Source organism: Brassica napus, chromosome C4 (genome assembly GCF_020379485.1).
Source record: "Brassica napus cultivar Da-Ae chromosome C4, Da-Ae, whole genome shotgun sequence".
Classification (NCBI taxonomy): Eukaryota; Viridiplantae; Streptophyta; class Magnoliopsida; order Brassicales; family Brassicaceae; genus Brassica; species Brassica napus.
In genome coordinates this window covers 35,002,875-35,018,164 of record NC_063447.1, presented here as the reverse complement: position 1 = coordinate 35,018,164, position 15,290 = coordinate 35,002,875, and the positions used below count along the sequence as shown (strand labels likewise).

At 40.1% G+C, this 15,290-nt stretch overlaps 1 protein-coding gene across 1 annotated transcript; it reads right to left on the bottom strand.

The window, feature by feature from the left end:
- Positions 1 to 1,224: 1,224 nt before the first annotated feature.
- LOC125586031 lies at positions 1,225 to 2,433 on the bottom strand. Its single transcript, XM_048755813.1, has one exon. The coding sequence runs from the start codon at positions 2,431 to 2,433 to the stop codon at positions 1,225 to 1,227; it is 1,209 nt and encodes a 402-aa protein (XP_048611770.1).
- Between the last annotated feature and the right edge of the window lie 12,857 nt (positions 2,434 to 15,290).

Sequence of the window (15,290 nt, the reverse complement as noted above, 5' to 3'; positions counted from 1 at the left end):
GGTTGGAGGGTGACTGGACTCGTGTCGTGAGTTGCCTACGTACCCTCATCGAGGGATCAAGTCATAACGTAGTTCGATTGTTTTCCCTGAGACAGGGTCTGTTGCTCGGTGGTTCGTGTACATGGGTACATTTGTTGTTGGTTTTCGCCGCTTGACTTGGGGTGTTGCTCGATGTCTTTGAAGCTTGCGAGGTAGCATGTTCTGGAGCTCTTCTGACTTCCTCTGATAGTCTCGACTCCTTTCGGGGTTGGAGATTTCAGGCATTGGTGATAGGTTGAAGGAACTGCCTTCATGTTATATAGCCAAGGCCTCCCAAGGATTGCGTTGAATGGGGCTGGACGGTCTATCACGATGAATTCTACGATTTTCCTAATTTCTCCGGCGGTTACAGCGAGTTCGATCAATCCGAGGGAACGCGTCGTAGAAAAGGACATCAGCCGAGCTTCCGGTGTCGATCATTACTCGAGATAGTTCGCAACCGCCGACGTCGAGTCGTATCACGAGAGCGTTGTCGTGTGGTTTCGTTTTCGTTTTCGTCACGAGAGCGTTGTCGTGTGGTTTCGTTTTCGTTTTCGTCAGAAAAGGACATCAGACTTGCGGTCACGTTTTCGTCAAAGGTGATTTCATAATCGGGACCTGATAGGGGCTCTCTCACTCCTACGTTGTTTTCAGCTCTCCCTTGGTACGGTTTGATTGAGTTGACCGAATTGCAGAACTTGGAGCCTCCGTAAATGAAGTCGATCCATTTTTTGCCTTTGTCGTGGGCCGGAAAATTCCATTTTTTAGTCAGTGCTGGTTGGTAGTGTCTCTGCCCCCCAGACAGATTGTGATTAAGGGTCTGCATTCTGTCTTTTTCTGAATCTGTAGGGCAATCTGTTTTTCCAGTAGCTCGCGAATTTTGGTCATCTTGTTCTTTCGCTTGAAGTTAGGGATTTTTCCGCAAGGAGGCTTCATATTTGGGTTGTACTGAGCGATGCTCGGAGGAGGAGTAGCTTCATCGGGGTTTTCCAATGTGAGGATCGCTACTGTGATCTCGAAGCGTATCTTCCCTTCCGTCTGCCTCCTGATTTTGTCGGTTGCGTTGGTGTTTGGCCCCCACAAAATCATGTCGACTCTTTTTTTCGGAGCTGGGGGTGGGGAGCTCGGTGATTCCTGCTCGGTATCCCTGCCTCTTTTGTTTGTCGAGACTTTGGTTTTTCAGTTGGATTTTGGAGTTTCTGGCTCTTACTCTTCCTCTCCGGTTTCTTCAGTGGTTTTCTTATTTTCGCTCTGACTGCTAAGCGCGGCTCGACATTCTTCTGTCGAATGGCCTTTGCGGTCATGGAAGGCACAATATTTGCTGAGGTCGTATGTCGAAGACTTTTGCGGTGAGCTGTTTATTGCATAGGAATGTTGTCCTTTGGTCGCCGGCTCCTTAGAAGCAGTAGGCTTTTTAGCCGCATTATTCTTGTTCGCGCTATACTGTTCTTTTAAGGTTGCGACCTCCTCTTCGTGGGTGGCGAAGTAAGAGGCTCGGTGTAGGGCGTCATCCAACGAGATAGGTGCTCGTACTGCTAGTTCGTCCCTAAATTTGGATGAGAACCAGACGCCGTTCTTCAATTCTGCTAAGGCGACGACCTCGTTCGGATGCGAAATCTTGGCCTTGATTTCTCGGAACTTGTTTATGTACGCTCTCAATGGCTCGAAAGGTGCTTTCTTGAGATTCCAAAGATCTACCTCGGTAACTCTTGTCTCTATGAAGACTGAATACGGTTTGAGGAACGTAGATACCAACTGAGTGAAATTGTCAATCGAGTTTTCTTCTAATTCAGCAAACCATTCGAGGGCGGCCCCCGTGAGGCTCTCGGCGAAGAAGCGGCAGTAACTGGCCTCTTTTTCATCGTTGAGGTGTGCTCTCGATATTGCCAAACAGAAGGCTCGTACGTGGGCCTTTGGGTCCGTGTTTCCTGCATATTCAGGGAATTTTAACTTCCCGACGTGATGCAGCCTGACGCTGGCGATTCTGTTTGTAAATGGAGTCCTTCTGGTTTCCTCGATGACCATGTCGATATCTGGGACAGAGCTTGTTGCCATATGCACGATCGCATGTATCCTTTTCAGCTCGGCATCGTTCCTCTCGATATAATTCTGAAACGCTCTGGTTTCATTCGGGATCCCTAGGTCTTCCCTTTGGGGATCGATATTGACGGGACCGCGAAGATCATGCCTCCGAGCTTGTTCTGTTGAGTTATCGAATCCCGTTTGGTGGAAGGTCCTCGTGGCAGATGGAGTTCGATTTTTGGGGATCGAATGGTTCGACGGCGCGATCCATGTTCTCGGCTCTCCCTGTCTTTCCGTTGATCTGTTCTGGAATTGGATTGGAGTGCTTCGTGGGCGTTGGAGCCCGGGGTCGATTTCATCCAATCCACTGTAGCTTAAGCTTCGGTGGGTCATGCCCTGCGGTGGGGGTCGTTCTGAGTTTTCTCCTGTGTAGCGTCCAGATCGAGCGCTTGGGATCTCTGGAGTACCGAACAGACCAATGCTTTGGGGGTTCGACGTCGCTCTTAACGGATCGAGGGGTGTTTGATTTCTTTCTCGAATGTTTGCAGCTCGTTGCTCTGCGAGTTCCCTCTCAGCCTGGTCTAGTCGGTTAGTGATGGTTTGATTGGCGACCCTTTGGTTACGAATTTCGTCGATCAGAGATGAGAGCATTCCTCGAAGTTCGGTCATTTCTTCTCGAGTTTGTGCTAGAGGCACTACAGGAAATGTGGGTATTAATAGCATCGTAGCATAGCGTTTTTGGCATTTCTGCTATTGTATACCAACACTTATTTTTTTTATAGCGTTTGTCATTTTAAAACGCTATATTTGTTATCAGCGGGAAAATAAAAAGTTTTGGCCGCCTAAAATCCTTTTTTCTTCATTTTTCTCACAAAATCCCAATAGTTCTTTGGAATTAAGTTTCAATAAGGTTAGCTTCATTGTCTACTTTCAGTAATTTTTTGTAATGTGAACCAGTGTTGCTAACGTGATTTGGGTTCTTCTCAAATTGAGATTGAAGAGTATTAGTTGAGGAGGAGGAGGAGACGAAGTTCCAGTGACGGTAACGCCGTCGCTCGTCACCACCACTACCTTCGTAATCTCTCCAATCCACCATCGCTCGTCACCACCTCCACCTCCATCGCTTTTCAGATCCGTCTTCGCCGGTCTCCGTCTTCACCGGATTCGCGACCACCACTATCTGAAGCCCTATTCCGATCCAACAACATCAGAAAATGAAGCTCACTCACACTGACACTAACTCATTTCCATCCTTTGTCACTTCCAGATTCATCTCCCCTCAAATTCGTCGTCATCCGTAGCAGGTGTTACATCAGTCTCAATCTCTAACAACATATTCTCGATTTGAAAGTTGAAATCTTTATCATCTCAATTTGCAGAGCTTTTACTCAGAAGAAGCTCAAAGATCTATACATGAATTAAACACATATATCTCTAGATTGCTGAAGTTTTGCTTTGTAATATATCTAATTTACCATCCTTGTGTGAAACCTTTTCTTATGAATTTTGTCTCTGTGTTTGCATAAAAAAATGTGTTTTTTATTTGTCTATGAAGACTATAGAGAGAGCCCACATACCTAAGAACTTGTGGGAGAGGGTGAAGCTGCCTAGGAACTACGAGAAAGCCCTTGAAACCATTGACAATAACTTGGTAAGTGAGTTCACCGAGAACATATATTGATGCAATAAGAGTGGAGGTTTTATTATGTTTCTTTTGGTTGTGGGTGTGTGGTAGTTGTATTGGCCTAAGTTATTACAACACAAGATCAAACAAAGACTGACTAAAATGACTCAGATGCATTGAAAACTTGCTCTTAAGACAAGGTTGGTCTTCTTTCGGAGCTGTTTGGTACTAGTTACTATTATTCTGTTGGGTCTGAATGTTTGGTGGTCTTGGTTTTGTTCGCAGGGAGATGATAACTACACCTAGGAGGGACATCAAGAGAGAATCAAGAAGAGAGGAGAAGGTTGTGAAAGCCGCGGTCTTGGATAAGGTCACACCATGAGTCCATGAGTCGGAGATGCAGCGGCATTGAGACAGGTACATGACGGAGTTAGAAGCAGAAGACGAGGCAGAGGAGTTCGTGAAAATTTAAATGGTGAAGCTCATTATTGAGGATGATGGTCCGTATGAGTGATCTGAGTTTTAATGTTGAAGAAGATGATAAGCTTGGTTGGAGAAGATGACATGGGAGCAGAGATTAGAGTTTGAGATTGAATGTTAACGTATACAGCTCTTAAGAAGTTGAATGTAGAGTTAGCCATCAAAAAATGTACTTCGAAATATTGTCATACTAGTTATCTCAAATCCTTGTTTGTTTTGGATCTTTAATGAAAAACATATGGTATTTTATTATTTATTTATGTTTTATTAGAGTGTAAACTCCAAACCCCAAAGACTAAAAGTTTAATCTTTTAAAATTTTATCCTCAAATTTCATTATAAATCTCAAACCCTAAAAGAATGATATATATATATATATATATACACAATTATAGGGTTTAAACCCCTAAAAGACTAAAAGTCTAATCTTTTAAAATTTTATCCTCAAATTTCATTATAAATCTCAAACCCTAAAAGAATGATATATACACAATTATATTGAAAGCATTCTGTTGGATAGTGAAATGTCCACCGAAACTGAGACACTTCTTATGGCAACTGATCTCAGGATGCATTGCGGTCAAGAAAAATTTGAAGGCGAGAGGAATGCAAGGGGAGATATCTTGTGATCGTTATGGAGCTCCCGAGGAATCCATAAATCATGTGTTCTTTAAATGTCCACCAGCGTGTCAAATTTGGGCTCTCTCAAAGATACCATCGCATCCGGATAACTTTCTCACTGGTTCTCTCTTTACAAATATGGATCATCTCTTCTGGAGGGTACGCCCAGAAATTGACGATCATCAATTTGCATGGATTTTATGGTATATCTGGAAGGGAAGAAATAATAAGGTATTTAGTAATATCGATGTTGAGCCGAGTGAAACACTAAGAATAGCAGAAACCAAGTCAATACTTTCGGTGGAAGCACAACTCCTAAATGCACATCGAGGAACACAACCAATAGAAGTGAGGACTGTACAATCTATTCAAGGGAGATGGTGTTTTACAGATGGGTCATGGAAGGATAAAGATCTTTATTCAGGACAAGGTTGGTATAGTACCCTAGAGGGTTTTGATGGTCTAATGGGGACACGAAATGTTCGGGCATCTCTATCACCTCTTCATGCGGAGATAGATGCTTTAATATGGGCAATGGAGTGTATGAAGAATTTGCATCAGTTTCAGGTCACGTTTGCAACGGATTGTTCTCAATTGGTGAAGATGGTTTCAGAACTAGAAGAATGGCCGGCATTTGAAGTGTACTTGGAAGACATAAAAGTTTTGATGGGGAGTTTCAGAAATACAAAGATCATTCATGTACCTAGAACGGAGAACTCTAGGGCGGACAGTCTAGCACGCAGTGCCAGAAAACAACTGTCTTTCGTCGTTCACATGGATGCAGTGTTACCAGCTTGGTTCGCAGAGTCAATATGGGTTTGTATTTGATGACAAAAAAAGGGTTTAAACCCCTAAACATAAATCTTAAAAACTTTAATCCTAAACTTAAACACAAAATTTAATAATTTATAAATTTAATCCCAAATTTCTATTTTAAACCTCAAACACTAAATTTTAAATCTATACCCTTAATCTAATACTTAAACCTCAAACTTAAACCCTGCATACTAAGTCATAAATCTAATCTTTTCAAACTTATAATATAATTTTTAAACTTAAACTCCAAGTCTATTCTAAAACTCAAACCATATGCACAACTCTAAATCTAAACCCAAAACACTATGTTCCAAACCCTAAACTTACTTAATTTTATTATTCTTACATCATTACTTTTACTTAATTTAAAATTTATCTACAAAGTGAAAACTAATAATGTTATTAATCTTATAACATTATTTTTATAAATGTAAATGTATAACTTAATTTCTTAATGAAATAAAAGTTTTAGTTAATCTTCTAGATATTAAACCATTCAACATTTTAAACCATTTATCTTTAAACTTAAATCTAAATTTTAACACTATTCATCTTAACCCCGAATACTATTTTCAAACATTTAATATCATATATACATAAATTTTCCACATACATAATATAAATTTCAAACTTTCAATAATTTTATAATAATTATACATACAAAAAAGACAATTTTATTCTGTTTTTCGTTTGAGCCATTGATTGATTCAGAATCAAAGGTCCAAAATCAATCTTTTATCTATCCTCACCCTTTTTTTTCTATTGGTTTGGCATGGATCACCATTTTGCACCCTTGGATGATAATGAATCAACGACTGAGATTAATTGTTCATTAATTTTTTTAAAAAAAAAATTCTGAGATTTGAGCAGATCTCGTGTTTGAGAGAGAGAGAGAAAGTAAGCGATGCATATCGACTCCTTCTTGAAAGTAAAGATCTCCTCTTCTCTATGATGATTATGTTAGACTCCTTCTCGAAAATTTTCTTCTTTCTCTCATCACTGAAACTCAACCAGAGCGCGAGGCTCACGCAGAGGCTTGAGCATCGTCCGTTCGTCGTTCGGTGTGAAGCTTCTTCCAACGGAAGGGTAAACAGTCTGAAACTTTCTGAGTTTAGAGTTATCATATTCTTGCAGAAAAATCAGATTTGTGTTTGCTTGTGTAGAATCTGTGTTATCTGTTTCTGTTTAGGTTTGAGAAGATTGATTAATCTGTTTCTGTTTATGATTGATCTTATTTCAAATGATACTATTAATTTTAAGACAATTCGAAATTAATCTGAGCTGTTTAGGATCTGAATTTCAATGTGATCAGTTTCTGATTTGTTTAAAAGTTTGGAGTTTAAATTTTAGATTTCGAAATTAATTTGATTTTTGATTTATTTGTTCTTGCTACAGGAAGAAGCCGGATATGAAGAAGATGTGCTGGTGTAGATGAGCCGAGCAAGAAGAAGAAAAAGAGAAATAGGGAGAAGACAGAGACATAAGGAGGGAAGACTAAGAAGATGGAAGAGGAAGGCGACAACAAAGTGGCGTAGATTAGGTTTATTAGGTTTGGTTTAGACAGGGTTAGTTTAATAAATCGGGTTTGTGTATAAACCAATGTTATGAAATGAACTGATTATTAATTGTAAACCAATTATTGTATACTGATCTTGATTAATAAATAAAATTTAATTTTTAATTATGAATTAATTTTTGATTTAATTTTGAAATATTTAATTACGAATTATGTTTAGGTTTAGTTTTTTATTTTTTATTTTAGTTTGGTTTGGGTTCATAATTATTTTTAATAAATTTTTGGATAATTAAAAACAAATTAACAACACGAAACATTTGCTATTGTTGTTTATTAAACTATAGCATTCGAAAAATCCGCTATCAAAAGTGTCAGACCTATTATAACGGGCGCTGTCAGAGCGGACAAAGAAGCGCTATTATTCATGATTCATAGCGTTTGTCGTCCGCTATTACTACCCTTATTTCCTGTAGTGAGGGGTCGGCGAAATTGGTCTGGATTGAGATCGGGTCAGGTCATCGGCGGATTGTCTGTCCCCGGGACAGTTCCAGACTCGAGCCCCGACTCATTCTGGGATCGATGTCTGATTGATCTGAAGAGATCGATCTTAATTTGAAGTTGCGTCTGGGTTGTTCCGGTCGCGTCACTGGCTCCCGTTAACCCAGTTGGTGTCACTTTGGTCCTCGAGTCAGATCCGATAAGATCGACGTCGTTGACTCTTGAGGGTGTGGTTCTGGCGGTTTGGTTGGGATCCATAGTCGCGCTTAGGAAACTTAGATCGGTTTCTTAGCAACACTACAAGAAAACACAAGTTTAGCGAGGAAACTTAACGAGGAAAACTAATCATCGTAAATTTACGTCGACTTTACGAGGAACTTACGAGGAAATATAAAATCAACGTTATTTCCTCGTAAAATAACGACGAAATCATTTCGTCGTAAAGTCGATGTAATGTCACGTGGCTTTTACGAGGAAATACGCTTTCCTCGTAAACTCGACGTAAATGTAGCGTGTACTTTACGAGGAAATATTTTACGTCTACTTAGCGAGGAAATTTTGAATCCACTAACTTTGTAGTTGTAACACGTTTTTTCGGCAACCTAACTAAATTTCGTCGTAAATTCATAGTAAAATTACAACTACCAGACTCAAAAATTTCCTATAGATATGGACGTTTGATCATCATGTTAAACACACCAACAAGGAAAAAAAAACGTGAAAGAAAAAAAAATGTCGGGCTCCGGGAATATTTTCGAGTTGCGGAGGTGGATGTATATGCATAGATATGCTAACGGGAGAGTGACGGAAGAATACCTTACGGGGCTGGAGATATTTATGCATCAAGCAGATTGCACACCGCTCGCCCAAGAAAGCGGTAAGATGTTCTGTCCTTGTCGGAAATGCAACAATTCGAAATTGGCAAATCGTGAGAATGTTTGGAAGCATTTAATAAATAAAGGTTTCACGCCAAATTATTATATCTGGTTTCTACATGGAGAAACTTATAATTATGATCAGAATGAAGCTAGTAGTAGTAATAGCAATTTTCAGGAAAAACCGGTTGATCATCATTTGCATAATGAACATAGTTACCATCAGGAGGAGCATATGGTAGATTATGATAGGGTTCATGATATGGTAGCTGATGCATTCGCAGCTCATGATGAAGATGAAGAACCTAACATAGATGCAAAAAAGTCTTATGAAATGTTAAATGCGGCGAATCAGCCACTTTACAGTAGTTGTATAGAAGGTCTCTCTAAATTATCGTTGGCTGCTAGAATGATGAATATTAAAACTGGTCACAATCTACCTGAAAGTTGCATGAATGAATGGGCAGACTTGTTTAAAGAGTATTTGCCGGAAGACAATGTGTCTGCTGATTCTTATTATGAGATTCAGAAACTGGTTTATAGTCTTGGGTTGCCTTCGGAGATGATAGATGTTTGCATCGACAACTGCATGATCTACTGGGGAGATGATGAGAAGTTAGAAGAATGTCGATTCTGCAAGAAGCCACGATTCAAGCCGCAAGGACGGGGACATAATAGGGTACCGTACCAAAGGATGTGGTACCTATCAATTACAGACATATTGAAAAGATTGTATCAATCTGAGCAGACAGCCGGAGAGATGAGGTGGCATGCCGAGCATACTCAGACGGATGGTGAGATGACTCGTCCATCAGATGCAAGAGCCTGGAAACATTTTACCAAAGTACATCTGGAATTCGCTAGCAATAGCCGGAATGTGTATCTTGGATTATGCACAGATGGATTTAGTTCATTCGGAATGTCAGGGAGACAATATTCATTGTGGCCAGTCTTTCTTACGCCATACAACCTGCCACCGGAGATGTGCATGCAATGGGAGTTGCTATTCTTGACCATATTAATACCTGGTCTGAACCATCCAAAAAGGTCCCTGGATGTTTTCCTACAACCACTGATAAAAGAGTTGAAGGATTTGTGGTCAACAGGGGTGAGGACGTACGACTGTTCAACGAAGACGAATTTTATGATGTGAGCGATGCTTTTGTGGACCATAACTGACTTTCTTGCCTATGGGATGTTGTCTGGATGGACTACACATGGGAGATTAGCTTGTCCATATTGTAATAGAACGACAGATGTGTTTCAACTGAAGAATGGTAGGAAGACAAGTTGGTTCGATTGTCACCGTCGATTTTTTCCCATTGGCCATCCGTACCGAAGAAACAAGAAATTGTTTAGGCACAAAAGGGTTGTGAGAGACACTCCTCCTCCATATCTAACTGGAGAACAAATTGAAGCGCAAATCGACTACTACGGAGCTAAAAAACAGTTTGTTGTGGTGGTAATTGGCATGTCCCCAGTAATATGCCTGATTTTTACGATGTTCATCACAACTGGCACAAGAAGAGTATACTTTGGGAGTTGCCATATTGGAAGGATCTTCTTCTGCGTCACAATCTCGAAGTGATGCATATAGAGAAGAATTTCTTTTAAACCATCATGAATACAATATTGAATGTCCCAGGGAAGACAAAAGACAACATAAAATCGAAGTTGGACTTGCCGGATATTTGCTCAAGAAGTGAGTTACATATTAAAAGCAATGGACAAGTTCCCGTTCCGATATTCAGATTGTCTTCAGAAAAAAAGTCGGTGTTGTTCAACTGGGTGGCATCGAAAGTGAAGTTCCCCGATGGGTATGTTTCAAATCTCTCTAGATGTGTTGAAAATGGTCAAAAGTTCTCCAGGGTAAAGAGTCATGATTGTCATGTCTTTATGCAACGACTACTTCCCTTTGCATTTGCGGAGCTACTTCCAACAAACGTACATGAAGCACTTGCAGGTAGTATATTATAACGCAGTAATTTTATAATGGTTTAGTTTGCAATAATATATGACTAATAATGTGTTTAATTGTTTTTGGAATATACAAGGCATTGGAGCATTTTTCAGGGATCTGAGCACACGCACTCTTAAAGAAGAAGTCGTGGAACAGCTTCAGGAGAACATTCTCATCTTATTGTGCAACTTGGAGAAGATATTTCCTCCGGGATTTTTTTACGTCATGGAGCATCTAGCTGTCCACCTCCCATATGAGGCATTGCTTCGTGGACCTGTACATCACGGATGGATGTATCAGTATGAGGGAGCCATGAAATATTTGAAGGGAAAAGCAAAGAACCTCGCAAAAGTTGAAGGTTCTATAATTGCTGGAAGTTTGACGGAAGAAACTTCTCACTTCACATCGTACTACTTTGCGTCAAAAGTACGTACCCGGAAAAGAGCTCCAAGAAGATATGATGATGGGGGTATCACGCCAACATATGCAGTTGCTGGTGTTCCAGACATCTTTAGCCAGATTGGGCGACTCGGTGGGAAATCAAAAGAGGTTTGGTGGTCGAGTGAAGAAGACGCTCATAGGGCACACACCTATATTCTACTAAATTGCGAGGATCCATTGATGCATTATTTTGAAAGGTAACATATATGGACACATCTAAACGCATATAAGTATAAATTATATAATTGCCAAAGATTAATTAATATAAAATATGATTTTACAGCCTATTTGTTTCTCAAGTCGAAGAAACATTCCCAGGTATATCCACAAGTGACGTAGACAAAAGGAAATATCAACACTTTATTAAGTGGTTGAAGAATCAGGTATTAACTCAAACTATTAATTTTCTCAGGTTGATCAAACTATTTTTTCATACATGATCTGTATTTCAACGTTCTCTTTATTTTTGCAGATTGATTATGACGACGATGCAGATTATCCTAAGTGGTTACACGAAATAATTCAATCTCCACTTGTACAGGTCACCACATCACAAATGTATTTCACTCGAGGCTATACTTTTCACACATATGAGTATGGTAGACAGCGGGCGACCAGTAACTATGGAATATGTGTGAAAGGGGAACCAGATTTCTGCGGGATCTTGACGAAAATTATTAAAGTCGAATTCCCAGGGATATTGAAGCCGAAATGCGTCCTCTTCAAATGTGAATGGTTCGACTCCGTCGTCAACAGAGGTGTTTGGTTTAACAAATTCGGTGTAGTTGATGTCAAAGGTGGACGAAGGTACAACAAATTCTTTTTTTTGCCATACATGAGCAAAATAAATTAATTTCTACATTTTCTTTATTTTTGCAGGTACAACAAATTCGAGCCTTTCATCTTAGCTTCACAAGCAGACCAAGTTAGCTTCCTTCCATACCCTCGGATGAGAGAATCGGGAATAAATTGGTTAGCCGTGATCAAAGTTACACCTCGAGGACGAATCATCAGTGGAGAAGAACCACCATTGCAAGAAGAACAGATAAATGAAGTCGAGGAACCTGAACAAGAAATTGATGACATCCTTCTCATTGATCCGCATAATCATGAGTACGAAGATCATACCGACGATGCCACAGACGAAGCTGTTGAAGACAAGTTTAATGAAAATAATGATGTTTCTAGTGATGACGAGATTGTCGATGTATCCGATTGATGTATTTGTTTTTAATAAGATTAATTTTCAGACTTAATGCATGTGATTTGATGGATTTAATCATGAAAAACTATTTATATAATTTGATTTTGTGAAAGGTAATGGGAGTTTGTATTAGAAATAAGAGATTGAGATTATAAGTTAAGGAATTGTGGTTTTAGAATTTGGGGTTTGGAATGGAAAGAATAGATTTAGGTTAAAGGGAAGATGGGTTTGGGGTTTGGAATATATGAAGTACAAGATAAGGAATATGGAGTTTGGGGTTTGGGGTTTCGGATTTTAGGGATTTAAACATAATCCTCGTAATTTCTTCGTAAAATAACGAGGAAATAACGACGAAATTAAAAAATAAAGAACCCGGGACTCGTTAATTCCACATAAGAAGAAATCGTCGTAAAGACTTTGTTACCGGAAAACGCGGGCCTCGCTATTTCCTCGTAAATAAAAACACGGGCATTGCTATTTTCTCGTAAATGAACGACCAATTAGGGACTGCCGTTGTAATATTTGAAAAAAGAAGAGAAGAGAGATACTGGAATCACAGGTGGGAAGAAACAAGGCGAGACCTACGTAAGTCTAGCCTTGTCTCCGCCCACATGTGTTCCAGTATCTTTCTCTCCTTCTTCTTTTTTCAAATCTTTCTAATTTGAGAAGCAAACTGGTGGGTAATTATCTCTGATTTGAGAAGCAAATTCGTGAGTTTATATTTGATTTGAGAAGCAAACTGGTGAGTATTTATAGGAAATAAAAAAGTGGGCCTTGCTAATTTCTCGTAGGTGAACGTGGAAGTTACGAGGAAACCAAACACGGGCCTCGCGAGTTCCTCGTAAAAGGGAAGATGGGTTTGGGGTTTGGAATATATGAAGTAGAAGATAAGGAAGATGGGGTTTAGGGTTTCGGATTTTAGGGATTTAAACATAATCCTCGCTATTTCCTCGTAAACTAACGAGGAGCTTGCGACGAATCCTAAAAATAAAGAAGCGGGACTCGTTAATTCCACGTAAGCACAATTAGTCGTAAAGACCTCGTAATAGGAAAACGCAAGCCTCGCTAATTCCTCGTAAATAAAAATGCGGGCCTCGCTAATTCCTCGTTAATCAACGAGGACGTTACGAGGAAACAAAATGCGGGCCTCGCTAATTCCTCGTAAAGAAAAACACAGGCCTCGCTAGTTCCTCGTAAATTTACGAGGAAATTACGACGATTACTAATTTCTTATATATACATGCGAGCTTCTCACTTCCATTTCGTCTCCACTTCCTCTCTCTTTCATAGAAATGGTATGTACTCTCCCTATTTCCTCTCTAATTTGATTAGTTTAGGGTAGATTAGGTGGTTAGTGTAGGGAATTTAGATAGGTTTACTGGTTTTATGTTAATTAGTGTTGATTTGGTGGTTAATGTAGGGAATTTAGCTAGATTTATAGAATTTGTTATTTATAGAATTTGTTAATTACTGTTGATGTTAATTTTAAAAATTAAATTTTTTTTCCAGACGATTCGAAAGAACAGACTTACTCCCCATTACAGAGAGATCCTCGGTGAGCCTGGTAGTCGTTTAGACCTGTCTTCTTCAGCTCTTGGTTCTTCTTCAGCTCCCGATCCTTCGGGTCTGGAGACTGTCCCCGAGACTCAGCCTTCTCAGAGATTCTCTCGGTCACCTTCTTCTAGTGCACCATCGGTTCCTCATGTGCCTCCTCCGATGGCTCCTCCGACGATGCCTCCTCCTGTACCTCCTCCGATGGCTCCTCCGATGCCCGCCGAGATTCATCCCGATTTGATGGTGCCTCCGAGTGCTACTTACTCGCAGTTCACTGTCGAGGACCTTCACGGTCAGCCAGGCAGAGAAGGTTTACCAGTCATAGACCCGACCGACCGGACGAAACTTTGTGGTATGTTACATTAATTATTATTTTTTAATTCTTTTAAAATTCTTTTATAACATTAATAAATAATATATACTTTAAATTTGTTTTTTTCAGGTTTGGGGTTGACGGATGTCTTGCATCGGACGTAACCGACACGATCAAAGGTTACTTCTCCTTGCCACATCCGAACTGGAAAAAGACGCCGATCTACGTCAGAAAGACGTGGTTCAAAATTTACGCTGTAAGTTACTATTAATTAATTATATATACTTTAATTTTTTCATAATTTATATATTTATTTTATTTTTTTAAACTAATTATTAATTATTATTTTTTACAGCAAAATATCATTGGTCCATAGGGGTCAATGAGAGGGTGAGGGAAGCGCTTTACGCGAAGGCGAAAGTTCGCTTGTTGGACACGGTCCCCAACTGGAAGAGTGACTGGATCGTGAAGGGGTATGAGCGTGGCAAACCCGCTGAGCTCACCACGGATGTGTGGGATGGCCTCATCCGTTATTGGCGGGATCCTGAAGCCATTAGAATCGACCAGTCTTGCTCTGCTTCCTTTAACACAGTAGAAGAGCACGGCCACGGGCCGATGCTTCACTCTACGGGCCAAAAACTCCACGCCGGTGTCTGTTTGGAAATGGTAATTAAATATTTTATTTAATTATTATTTTAATATATATATATATATATATATTCAAACTTTCTTAAATTTTTTTAGGCCAAAGAGACGGGACAACTCCCGTCTCTTTTGCAACTTTACGAGAGGACCCACAAGAACAAGGCGGACCAATTTCTAGATGGCAAGTCCGAGCAAAACTTCAACGACTTGGTTGCTCGGGTTGACGACCACCAGACCCAGCTGACCCAGCAGTCCACCGACGGATTACCCGTCACCTTATCCACACTTGAAGTGGACAAGATTTAATTTTAATTTTTTTTATTATTCATTTAATTTAACTTTAAATTTTACTAACAATATTTATATTTTGTTTATAAGGTTGTCCCTAAGAAAAAGGGACGTACGTTGGGGATTGGTTCCGTCAACGATGTTCCGAGAGCGACATCGTCTTATGGTCAGAGACAGGATGAGGAAGTTATTGAGCTGCGTAACGAGTTGGCCTCGACAAAAACTGTGTTCGCAGCTCGTATGGGTGGAGTCGAGGGCTTCTTGGACGTTATAGCGGCCACAAATCCGGAATGAGAGTCCATGTTGAGGAACATGCGACAACAACATCCCATTCCAGGTGAGTCATCCGGCACACATAACGAGGTTGATGTTGCGAGGAGGAGTGAGGAATTCTACCAGGCGATGAACGACCCTTA